The 12,860-nt window shown below is 46.4% G+C and overlaps 1 protein-coding gene across 1 annotated transcript; it reads right to left on the bottom strand.

Annotated features, from left to right (window-relative positions):
- Window positions 1–342: 342 nt before the first annotated feature.
- Window positions 343–12,041, bottom strand: insc (INSC spindle orientation adaptor protein; the record flags this gene model as incomplete). The annotated part of the gene is made up of 7 exons (XM_079583145.1): window positions 343–614; window positions 2,026–2,102; window positions 2,328–2,483; window positions 3,270–3,336; window positions 4,140–4,318; window positions 4,395–4,566; window positions 11,916–12,041. Coding segments are annotated over 7 exons (906 nt in total), but the record flags the coding sequence as incomplete, so codon positions are not given.
- Window positions 12,042–12,860: the final 819 nt, after the last annotated feature.

Below are 12,860 nucleotides of genomic sequence, written 5' to 3'. Positions count from 1 at the left end.
TGGTCAAAAAGTGTACTGCATTCATATTTACCTTTGAGAATGAATGAAAGAGAGTTAGTTTTAACCACACCCAGCGCAAAAGTAGGTCACTCTCTGGAGGGCCAACACAATTGTTTTGGCGGGCCAAATTTGGCCCGCGGGCCCCACTTTGGGCACCCCTGGTTTAAACGGAACCAAGAACCGGCATGTTTGTAGTTTCAGACGAAGCTCTCCTCCATGTTTGTAGTTTCAGACGAAGCTCTCCTCCATGTTTGTAGTGTCAGACGAAGCTCTCCTCCATGTTTGTAGTTTCAGACGAAGCTCTCCTCCATGTTTGTAGTGTCAGACGAAGCTCTCCTCCATGTTTGTAGTGTCAGAGGAAGCTCTCCTCCATGTTTGTAGTTTCAGACGAAGCTCTCCTCCATGTTTGTAGTTTCAGACGAAGCTCTCCTCCATGTTTGTAGTTTCAGACGAAGCTCTCCTCCATGTTTGTAGTTTCTGTAGTTTCAGACGAAGCTCTCCTCCATGTTGGAGCAGAGCAGGAAGGAGTCGACGAGTCTGGGGGAGATGAGCTGCTGGTAGTCTCCGGGCTCCAGACTCTCGGGACTCACCGCCGCCAAACGCCGCAGCGCCGCCTGAAACACACACAAACCGCTCTGTAAACTCCGCCCATAACGATGTGTTCGTTTATCGGGATTTTAATCGTCTGTTTTGAAGCGACACAAACTGGATCATGGTTCCAGATCACGTCCTCCTCGTGTGATTCTAACATCGCCACATTTACTGCAGAAACTCAGAGGAAACTGAGGTGGAAAAGCCGCCGGTGGAGAATCGAGTTCCTCCACAGAGAGCGGGATTATAATAATAATAATAATCACCTCTGAGGCGATGGATCGTTTTCCCACAGCGCCTGAATCTCACACGGCCGGACTGTGGGAAGACAAAATGGCTGCAATTGTGAGAGTAATGATCGTCCAAAGTGCCAGATATTCCGGCACATCTGCAAAGGGACGACTCTGCTCTGACAGAAACAGACTTTTATCAGTCACAGGTTCTTCCGAGGCTTCAATCTCCCTTCAGACATTTGGAATTTTGGATCCGTTTGGTTTTGACATAAAAGTTAATAGTGAAAAAAAAATCTCCTTGTTTTCTTAGAGACAGGCCTTTATTTCTATTTGAGCAAAACGGACGACCAGGAAAATGAAGAAAAACGAGATTTGTGTCCATTTGCACCTAAAATATTAGGTTCATTTATTAACATTTCAAACCCTCTCCCAGCGGCTGGAACATTGACGGCTTTTATTTTGTCGGGACAACAGGAAGTGTTTCGTTGCTGTTAGCGGAGCTTTGACATCAGTGTCACTGCAGGTTTCGGTTTCGTTTTTACCGGACCGGATTATTTGTTGTTATCTTGTGTAAAAGGCGAGTTTAGACGGAGCGTTTGTGTTTGTGATCGATCATGAGACTGACCCGAGAGAAGACGAGACGCTCGCGCTGATGGGAGGAGTTATTTTGAGGCGTGGGACTGACCTGCACACGGAGCAGCTGGACGTGCTTTGAAGACGCGATGGAGACTTTATTAAAACCCTTTATTAAAGTCCTGTTTCCAAATATGGTCACAGGAGGTTTGAAAAGTGGCTAAATCTGTGTCAAAGTTACGCTGGGATCAGCTCCTCCGCAGCGTCGCCCTCGGCCCGGGTTCAGTTTGTTACTTCCTGCACCTGAGTTTTCATTTACACCAGTATGAGACAAACTCCTAACATGGGGAATATTTCTACTGCTATAGTTTCTGATAATCTGTCAGGGACCTGGCCTCAGCAACTCCTGCCCTTGAGGCCGTGAGCGGCACTGCAGGCGTTGTACATGTTTTTTTTTACTCATTAATCGTCCGTGAGAGTAAATCCTACACTGACAGAAAAGACAATATTGTTCATCCTGTTACACAAAGGCTGTAAATACTGTTTAAGTGGAGCTAGCCCACAGTTAGCCTAGTCCGCTAGCCAGTTAGCTTCTTCTTCCTGATTCCATGAGTTTGTTTTGACTCACCAGACAGGCCACGAGGACAGAGTCGGAGTTATTCCGCTCTGTTGGAGATCGACACAGCTCGATCAGACGAGGAACAGCTGAAAGGACAGAGACAGTGAGTCAGATGTGGGGGGGTCAGATGCCCTCCCTGTGTGGGGGGGTCAGATGCCCTCCCTGTGTGGGGGGGTCAGATGCCCTCCCGGTGTGGGGGGGTCAGACGCCCTCCCGGTGTGGGGGGGTCAGATATGGGGGGGTCAGATATGGGGGTGTCAGATATGGGGGTGTCAGATGTGGGGGGGTCAGATGCCCCCCCCCTCCCGTACCGTGGTGCTCGATGGCGTTCTGGGCGAAGTCGGCGTCCCGGCTCAGTCGGGCCAGAGTGACGGCGGCTTTCTGCTGCACTCGCTCGCACGCGGCGCCCTCTGATGGACTGGAGGAGCACGGCCTCTCCCCGAGGAACTGCAGCAGCCGCTCCACCCCTGGAACACGCGGTTATACATGAGAAAAACACGTTTACATGTGAGAAAAACACGGTTATACACCAGAAACACGCGGTTATACATGAGAAAAACACGTTTACACAATAAAAACAGGTTTATCTATACACAGGAAAACACAATAAAAAATATGAGTACTAAATAAGTAACTCGTATTTTGTTCGTGTCTGGACTCGTCTGTGTTTTTAATGTTTTTTATAGTTTTCGTTAGTGAACACACATGTGTCTCATACATGTAAACGAGCCACACTGGGGTGTAGCTTTGGGCTCATTTCCATCCGTCGTCCCCCATACACCCTCTCACACTCTCATTCACCCTGGCCTATTGTACATGTTTTTAGTGTTAGGAAACGGACTCAGATGCAACCTCCCCACAGAGCGGGTGTTGGCCCTGCTCTGAAACATAACCCTATAATATGAACGTAACCTGAGGTTTGCAGTGTGACAGCTCCGCCTCCTCTGATGTCATTAACGTCATTAACGTCGTTATCTTACATTAAAAACACGTCCAGGTCATAATAATGACACCTTAAAGTCAACATTTATTCTCAAAGAGATTCAGAAGCAAATACTGAAGGAGAAGCTTCAATAAAGTGGTCGAGTTTAAAGTAAATTACAGATAAAGTAAAAAAGGCCCGTCTGTGTTTGAGACTCTGCTGCCCCCTGGTGGCCATGAGGGGAGTTACACACATGAATATTAAACCCGTGACTTCACACTCACACCTCAGGAACAGGCCGGGACAGACGACTGTGAGGGAAAGCTCTGACCTTGCTCGTGAAGCACCTCGTGGGAACACGGCTCCAGGACGGACAGATTGGCCAGAATCGTCACCACCTGAACCACAGAAGAAGAAAACACATCATTCACACGCGGTCAGGGGTCCGTCCTCAGCGTTTAATCCTTATTAACATACTGTAAATATTATAAATATTATAAATATCATAAATATTATAAATATTATAAATATCATAAATATAAATATATATAAATATTATAAATATCATAAATGTTATAAATGTCATAAAGGCAAAGCTGCAGAAATTATTCTTAATGTCAAAAAACTAAATTAAAATATGTGTCAAAATGAACAGTGTCTTAAACCTGGAGTCGGGGGCGTCTCCCTGAAGTGGGCGTGTCTCTTTATGGAGGCGTGTCTTATACATGCCTTTCAGTCATGTGACTTTTGTGGTTATGGCGGCCATTTTGAACACCGAAGTAGAATTATGCAGTACTACAACATGTAACAATATCTGTACTCAGGATATGAAAGAGACATTTTTATTTACTCGTAATCCCTAGGTTAGCATGCTACCAGTTAGCATTTAGCTTCAGCTAAATGCTAGCTCAGCTCTGACCTCTCCAACAGAAAGCCCTGAACCACAGGACAAACGTGTGACAGAGGTCAGAGGTCAGTCTCTGTCGATCCTCTTTTATATCCTGAGATAGATATTCAAAATGGCCGCCGGAGCTATGCGTGATGTCACTGGAAACGCATCTGTGTCTGTGTCCCCCCTCCCCCGGTCCCTGGCCGCCCTCAGGAGGATCTGCACGGCGTTGTACTGTATGTGGGCGTGTCTCTGTATGTGGGGGGCGTGTCTCTGTATGTGGGGGGCGTGTCTCTGAAAGGGGGCGTGTACCTGGTCCTTGCTGTAGGGCGTGTCCACCCTCCCCCGGTCCCGCGCCGCCCTCAGGAGGATCTGCACGGCATTGGACTGCAGCAGGATCTCACAGGCCAAAGAGTCGAGGAAGGTGATGTTCGCCAGCGCCGCCGCCGCCAACAGGAACACCTCCCCACAGGACGCCGCCGAGCAGAGCGCTGAGGGGCGGGACATCCTGTCAACACTTTAACCAATCACCTTCGAAACAAACCAGAGCGCGAACCCGAGACCGACCGATGAGCGCCGTCACGATGTCGTTCATGGACTCGATGAAGCTGAGCAGGTGCGACGTGGAGCTGTGGTGAGGAGACGTGAGCTGAGCCACCACGGCCGCGGCCTCGGCCTTCACGGCCTCCGAGGTCTGAGGGTCAGTGAGGAGGTCAGCGAGGCACAGGAGGCCGTCCACCTGAAACACAGGACCACACAGAGGGTCAGGGAGGAGGAGGTCAGGGAGGAGGTCAGCGAGGCACAGGAGGCCGTCCACCTGAAACACAGGACCACACTGAGGGTCAGTGAGGAGGTCAGCGAGGCACAGGAGGCCGTCCACCTGAAACACAGGACCACACAGAGGGTCAGGGAGGAGCCACTTTAGCATAGGGACCTCTGCTGCTAACTATCATAGCCACTTTAGCATAGGGACCTCTGATGCTAACTATCATAGCCACTTTAGCATAGGGACCCCTGATGCTAACTATCATAGCCACTTTAGCATAGAGACCTCTGATGCTAACTATCATAGCCACTTTAGCATAGGGACCCCTGATGCTAACTATCATAGCCACTTTAGCATAGGGACCCCTGATGCTAACTATCATAGCCACTTTAGCATAGTGACCTCTGGTGCTAACTATCATAGCCACTTTAGCATAGGGACCCCTGATGCTAACTATCATAGCCACTTTAGCATAGGGACCCCTGATGCTAACTATCATAGCCACTTTAGCATAGGGACCTCTGATGCTAACTATCATAGCCACTTTAGCATAGGGACCTCTGATGCTAACTATCATAACCACTTTAGCATAGGGACCTCTGATGCTAACTATCATAGCCACTTTAGCATAGGGACCTCTGATGCTAACTATCATAGCCACTTTAGCATAGGGACCTCTGATGCTAACTATCATAACCACTTTAGCATAGGGACCTCTGATGCTAACTATCATAGCCAATTTAGCATAGGGACCTCTGATGCTAACTATCATAGCCACTTTAGCATAGGGGCCTCTGATGCTAACTATCATAGCCACTTTAGCATAGGGACCTCTGATGCTAACTATCATAGCCACTTTAGCATAGGGACCTCTGATGCTAACTATCATAGCCACTTTAGCATAGGGGCCTCTGATGCTAACTATCATAGCCACTTTAGCATAGGGACCTCTGATGCTAACTATCATAGCCACTTTAGCATAGGGGCCTCTGATGCTAACTATCATAGCCACTTTAGCATAGGGACCTCTGATGCTAACTATCATAGCCACTTTAGCATAGGGACCTCTGGTGCTAACTATCATAGCCACTTTAGCATAGTGACCTCTGGTGCTAACTATCATAGCCACTTTAGCATAAGGACCTCTGATGCTAACTATCATAGCCACTTTAGCATAGTGACCTCTGATGCTAACTATCATAGCCACTTTAGCATAAGGACCTCTGATGCTAACTATCATAGCCACTTTAGCATAGTGACCTCTGATGCTAACTATCATAGCCACTTTAGCATAGGGACCTCTGGTGCTAACTATCATAGCCACTTTAGCATAGGGACCTCTGATGCTAACTATCATAGCCACTTTAGCATAGGGACCTCTGATGCTAACTATCATAGCCACTTTAGCATAGGGACCTCTGATGCTAACTATCATAGCCACTTTAGCATAGGGACCTCTGATGCTAACTATCATAGCCACTTTAGCATAGGGACCTCTGATGCTAACTATCATAGCCACTTTAGCATAGGGACCTCTGATGCTAACTATCATAGCCACTTTAGCATAGGGACCTCTGATGCTAACTATCATAGTCACTTTAGCATAGGGACCTCTGGTGCTAACTATCATAGCCACTTTAGCATAGGGACCTCTGGTGCTAACTATCATAGCCACTTTAGCATAGGGACCTCTGGTGCTAACTATCATAGCCACTTTAGCATAGGGACCTCTGATGCTAACTATCATAGCCACTTTAGCATAGGGACCTCTGGTGCTAACTATCATAGCCACTTTAGCATAGGGACCTCTGATGCTAACTATCATAGCCACTTTAGCATAGGGACCTCTGGTGCTAACTATCATAGCCACTTTAGCATAGGGACCTCTGATGCTAACTATCATAGCCACTTTAGCATAGGGACCTCTGGTGCTAACTATCATAGCCACTTTAGCATAGAGACCTCTGATGCTAACTATCATAGCCACTTTAGCATAGGGACCTCTGGTGCTAACTATCATAGCCACTTTAGCATAGGGACCTCTGATGCTAACTATCATAGCCACTTTAGCATAGAGACCTCTGGTGCTAACTATCATAGCCACTTTAGCATAGGGACCTCTGGTGCTAACTATCATAGCCACTTTAGCATAGAGACCTCTGGTGCTAACTATCATAGCCACTTTAGCATAGGGACCTCTGATGCTAACTATCATAGCCACTTTAGCATAGAGACCTCTGGTGCTAACTATCATAGCCCCTTTAGCATAGGGACCTCTGGTGCTAACTATCCTAGCCACTTTAGCATAGGGACCTCTGATGCTAACTATCATAGCCCCTTTAGCATAGGGACCTCTGATGCTAACTATCATAGCCACTTTAGCATAGGGACCTCTGGTGCTAACTATCATAGCCACTTTAGCATAGAGACCTCTGGTGCTAACTATCATAGCCACTTTAGCATAGGGACCTCTGATGCTAACTATCATAGCCACTTTAGCATAGAGACCTCTGGTGCTAACTATCATAGCCACTTTAGCATAGGGACCTCTGATGCTAACTATCATAGCCACTTTAGCATAGAGACCTCTGGTGCTAACTATCATAGCCACTTTAGCATAAGGACCTCTGATGCTAACTATCATAGCCACTTTAGCATAGGGACCTCTGATGCTAACTATCATAGCCACTTTAGCATAGGGACCTCTGGTGCTAACTATCATAGCCACTTTAGCATAGGGACCTCTGATGCTAACTATCATAGCCACTTTAGCATAGGGACCTCTGATGCTAACTATCATAGCCACTTTAGCATAGGGACCTCTGATGCTAACTATCATAGCCACTTTAGCATAGGGACCTCTGATGCTAACTATCATAGCCACTTTAGCATAGGGACCTCTGGTGCTAACTATCATAGCCACTTTAGCATAGGGACCTCTGATGTTAACTATCATAGTCACTTTAGCATAGGGACCTCTGATGCTAACTATCATAGCCACTTTAGCATAGGGACCTCTGGTGCTAACTATCATAGCCACTTTAGCATAGGGACCTCTGATGCTAACTATCATAGCCACTTTAGCATAGAGACCTCTGATGCTAACTATCATAGCCACTTTAGCATATGGACCTCTGATGCTAACTATCATAGCCACTTTAGCATAGAGACCTCTGATGCTAACTATCATAGCCACTTTAGCATAGGGACCTCTGGTGCTAACTATCATAGCCACTTTAGCATAGAGACCTCTGATGCAAACTATCATAGCCACTTTAGCATAGGGACCTCTGATGCTAACTATCATAGCCACTTTAGCATAGAGACCTCTGATGCTAACTATCATAGCCACTTTAGCATAGGGACCTCTGGTGCTAACTATCATAGCCACTTTAGCATAGGGACCTCTGGTGCTAACTATCATAGCCACTTTAGCATAGGGACCTCTGATGCTAACTATCATAGCCACTTTAGCATAGGGACCTCTGGTGCTAACTATCATAGCCACTTTAGCATAGGGACCTCTGATGCTAACTATCATAGCCACTTTAGCATAGAGACCTCTGGTGCTAACTATCATAGCCACTTTAGCATAGGGACCTCTGGTGCTAACTATCATAGCCACTTTAGCATAGGGACCTCTGATGCTAACTATCATAGCCACTTTAGCATAGGGACCTCTGATGCTAACTATCATAGCCACTTTAGCATAGGGACCTCTGATGCTAACTATCATAGCCACTTTAGCATAGGGACCTCTGATGCTAACTATCATAGTCACTTTAGCATAGGGACCTCTGATGCTAACTATCATAGCCACTTTAGCATAGGGACCTCTGATGCTAACTATCATAGCCACTTTAGCATAGGGACCTCTGATGCTAACTATCATAGCCACTTTAGCATAGGGACCTCTGATGCTAACTATCATAGTCACTTTAGCATAGGGACCTCTGGTGCTAACTATCATAGCCACTTTAGCATAGGGACCTCTGATGCTAACTATCATAGCCACTTTAGCATAGGGACCTCTGATGCTAACTATCATAGCCACTTTAGCATAGGGACCTCTGATGCTAACTATCATAGCCACTTTAGCATAGGGACCTCTGATGCTAACTATCATAGCCACTTTAGCATAGGGACCTCTGATGCTAACTATCATAGCCACTTTAGCATAGGGACCTCTGATGCTAACTATCATAGCCACTTTAGCATAGGGACCTCTGGTGCTAACTATCATAGCCACTTTAGCATAGAGACCTCTGATGCTAACTATCATAGCCACTTTAGCATAGAGACCTCTGATGCTAACTATCATAGCCACTTTAGCATAGGGACCTCTGATGCTAACTATCATAGCCACTTTAGCATAGGGACCTCTGATGCTAACTATCATAGCCACTTTAGCATAGGGACCTCTGGTGCTAACTATCATAGCCACTTTAGCATAGAGACCTCTGATGCTAACTATCATAGCCACTTTAGCATAGAGACCTCTGATGCTAACTATCATAGCCACTTTAGCATAGGGACCTCTGATGCTAACTATCATAGCCACTTTAGCATAGGGACCTCTGATGCTAACTATCATAGCCACTTTAGCATAGGGACCTCTGATGCTAACTATCATAGCCACTTTAGCATAGGGACCTCTGATGCTAACTATCATAGCCACTTTAGCATAGGGACCTCTGGTGCTAACTATCATAGTCACGTTAGCATAGGGACCTCTGGTGCTAACTATCATAGCCACTTTAGCATAGTGACCTCTGGTGCTAACTATCATAGTCACGTTAGCATAGGGACCTCTGGTGCTAACTATCATAGCCACTTTAGCATAGGGACCTCTGGTGCTAACTATCATAGCCACTTTAGCATAGGGACCTCTGGTGCTAACTATCATAGCCACTTTAGCATAGGGACCTCTGATGCTAACTATCATAGCCACTTTAGCATAGAGACCTCTGATGCTAACTATCATAGCCACTTTAGCATAGGGACCTCTGATGCTAACTATCATAGCCACTTTAGCATAGGGACCTCTGATGCTAACTATCATAGCCACTTTAGCATAGGGACCTCTGATGCTAACTAACCGGTGATTAGGAGCTTTGTGCCGTCCCATAAGCCACTGCGCCAAACCCCCCCCCCCCTCGCCCCCACCCTCGAGTGATTCATGCGCAACCACTGTTGATTGACAGGAGCACATTTAATAATAAACATAATAATAATAAAAAAGTAAGATTCTGCACAAGCCAAACTTTATAAAGTGATAAATCCATGTTGTCGTCCCCACAGCTCAGTCACATGTCAGTGTTAAAGAGGAAACTCAGGAAACAGATTAAATGCTTTTGTTTTCATTTAGCACAAACTTAAGCCACATGGATCATTTGCTGCTGTCGCTTTAAGAAACAGCTGCTGAAATAAAATAACACTAAAGGGAAATGTTTGGATCATTTGGATTTATTTTTCTCCTTAAATGTCTTTGTTTGGACACTAGGGGGCGACATGCACTTTTGTTTGGCCTGCTCCACCAATAACTTTAAAAAAGCACTAGTTCGCTAACATAAAGGTTAAGGAGCTAGCTGCTAATGTTTGCTAAATTTGATGGTTTCAGACGCAGCCAAAGTCTTATAAACTCTCTGTTATAGAAATGTGCCTGCAGTTCACCCGAGCAGCCACTGTGTGGCGGTGTTGAGTCGTGTTGTCTCCCTGTGCAGTTCACCGGTCTGTCCAGCAGGGGGCAGTGTTACCCCACAGACCGGTCCTTCATACAGAGAAGCCTGTTTGTTTTCAGCCTGGTTCTGCCCGCGCGCGCTGAGGAGGAGGAGGAGGAGGAGGAGGAGGAGGAAGAGGAGCCCCCCCCCCTGTGTTTGTTTGTGAGAGACTGGACTGACAGGAGTCCAGGTAATGAGTGAGGAGGCGGACACTGAGGAGACGAGGCGCTGACGAGGCGCTGAGGAGGCGCTGAGGAGCGTCAGCCCAGAAACTCTGACGTCTCCGTGAAACGTCTCTGCAGAAACTTTTCCTTTTACGAAAGAACCAACCTGTCACAACATCTGCAGTGTTTTAGTGAGCAGGTATTAACTAACCAGGTTTATTAACTAACCAGGTTTATTAACTAACCAGGTTTATTAACTAACCAGGTTTATTAACTAACCAGATATTTTAGTTTATTCTAAGTCATTTATTCGGTAAATTCATGGTGGAAAATGAAGCTAGAAGTAATGTATATTACAATATACATTTCTAAAACTGGTTGTTTTATATCATTAACTGGTCAATTAAAATTATATTACTTTAACTGGTTAATTAAACAACACTAATGTGAAACTAAATACATAAACAACATTTAAAGTTAATACTTAAATGACAAACAGAACCTAAACCAGAATGATCAGCCTGGCTCAGTTCAATCCTTTGCTGTTGTGACTGTTCTGGCTCAGAATAACGAAATAAATCCTCCGTTTGTGTTGATAATTGCTGCCCCGCCTTCTTTTACATATGCAAATTAGCATCGATATCAGGTTCGGAACTTCTTCCTTGTGTTTCAGAGATTTCCAGTTTCTGCGTGGGTGTTTGTGCGTCTTTGTCACATGTGTCGTTGTGGCGTTGGGTCAGTGGTGTGGAGTCGTGTGTGTGTGAGTGTGTGTGTGTGTGAGTCGTGTGTGTATCTGCATGTGTGTGTGTGTTGTGTATCTGTTATTGTGTGTAGCCGTGTGTATATGTGGTCATGTCGTGTGTAGTTGTGTGATGTTGTGTTCAGTGTTGCCCCGAGGACTCAAAAACACAAAAAAATGACTAAAAAGTTACAAAGTGAGTTGAATCCCCCCCCCAAAAAAGATGGAAAAAAATGTTACGTGAGGAAAAAGATCCATCTCGATGAGTTTTGTGAGGAGTTTTAGACGCCTTTAAAACAACTTTAACGCCTTTTCTATGTTTCCAAAGCTTTTGTAAAATCAGTAAAAGTGTTTATTATCGAGAGTGTGTACCGTGTGTGTAGTTGTGTGTATTTGTGTGTAGTTGTGTGTATTTGTGTGTATTTGTGTGTATTTGTGTGTAGTTGTGTGATGTTGCGTTCACTGTTGCCCCGAGGACTCGTTAAAAGCGGCGCCGGTGGTTCCGCTCTTCGCTCCGTGAGCACAGGTGCTCTGCTGCCTCCGGTGTCCCGAAGGAGAACTGCACTCGGAGTCTGACTTTAGGAAACTACACAGTAAAAAAACATCTGATCCTGGAGCCTATTGTAGTACTGCAGTATTGTAGTACTGCAGTATTGTAGTACTGCAGTATTGTAGTACTGCAGTAGTTATTCCCCGTACCTTGTCGAGCTGCTGCACTCCCTCCTCCACGCAGCAGATGGCGGCGATGGTCCTGAGCGCCGGAGCGTAAAGTTCCTGGAAACGGTCCTGACGACAGAGCTTGAACAGCGCCTCCACTGCCCCCTCCTGGAATTACACATGAGTAACATGAGGAACAGCGCCACCACTGCCCCCTCCTGGAATTACACATGAGTAACATGAGGAACAGCGCCACCTCTGCCCCCTCCTGGAATTACACATGAGTAACATGAGGAACAGCGCCACCACTGCCCCCTCCTGGAATTACACATGAACATGAGGAACAGCGCCTCCACTGCCCCCTCCTGGAATTACACATGAACATGAGGAACAGCGCCTCCACTGCCCCCTCCTGGAATTACACATGAATAACATGAGGAACATGAGGAACAGCGCCACCACTGCCCCCTCCTGGAATTACACATGAATAACATGAGGAACAGCGCCACCTCTGCCCCCTCCTGGAATTACACATGAATAACATGAGGAACATGAGGAACAGCGCCTCCACTGCCCCCTCCTGGAATTACACATGAGTAACATGAATAACATGAGGAACAGCGCCACCTCTGCCCCCTCCTGGAATTACACATGAATAACATGAGGAACAGCGCCTCCACTGCCCCCTCCTGGAATTACACATGAGTAACATGAATAACATGAGGAACAGCGCCACCTCTGCCCCCTCCTGGAATTACACATGAATAACATGAGGAACAGCGCCACCACTGCCCCCTCCTGGAATTACACATGAGTAACATGAGGAACAGCGCCACCACTGCCTCCTCCTGGAATTACACATGAATAACATGAGGAACAGCGCCACCTCTGCCCCCTCCTGGAATTACACATGAATAACATGAGGAACATGAGGAACAGCGCCACCACTGCCCCCTCCTGGAATTACACATGAGTAACATGAGGAAC

This window comes from Gobius niger (genome assembly GCF_951799975.1).
Source record: "Gobius niger genome assembly, contig: SCAFFOLD_32, whole genome shotgun sequence".
Lineage (NCBI taxonomy): Eukaryota > Metazoa > Chordata > Actinopteri > Gobiiformes > Gobiidae > Gobius > Gobius niger.
Note: the sequence above shows the minus strand (reverse complement) of the source record. Positions and strands in the feature narration are given on the sequence as shown.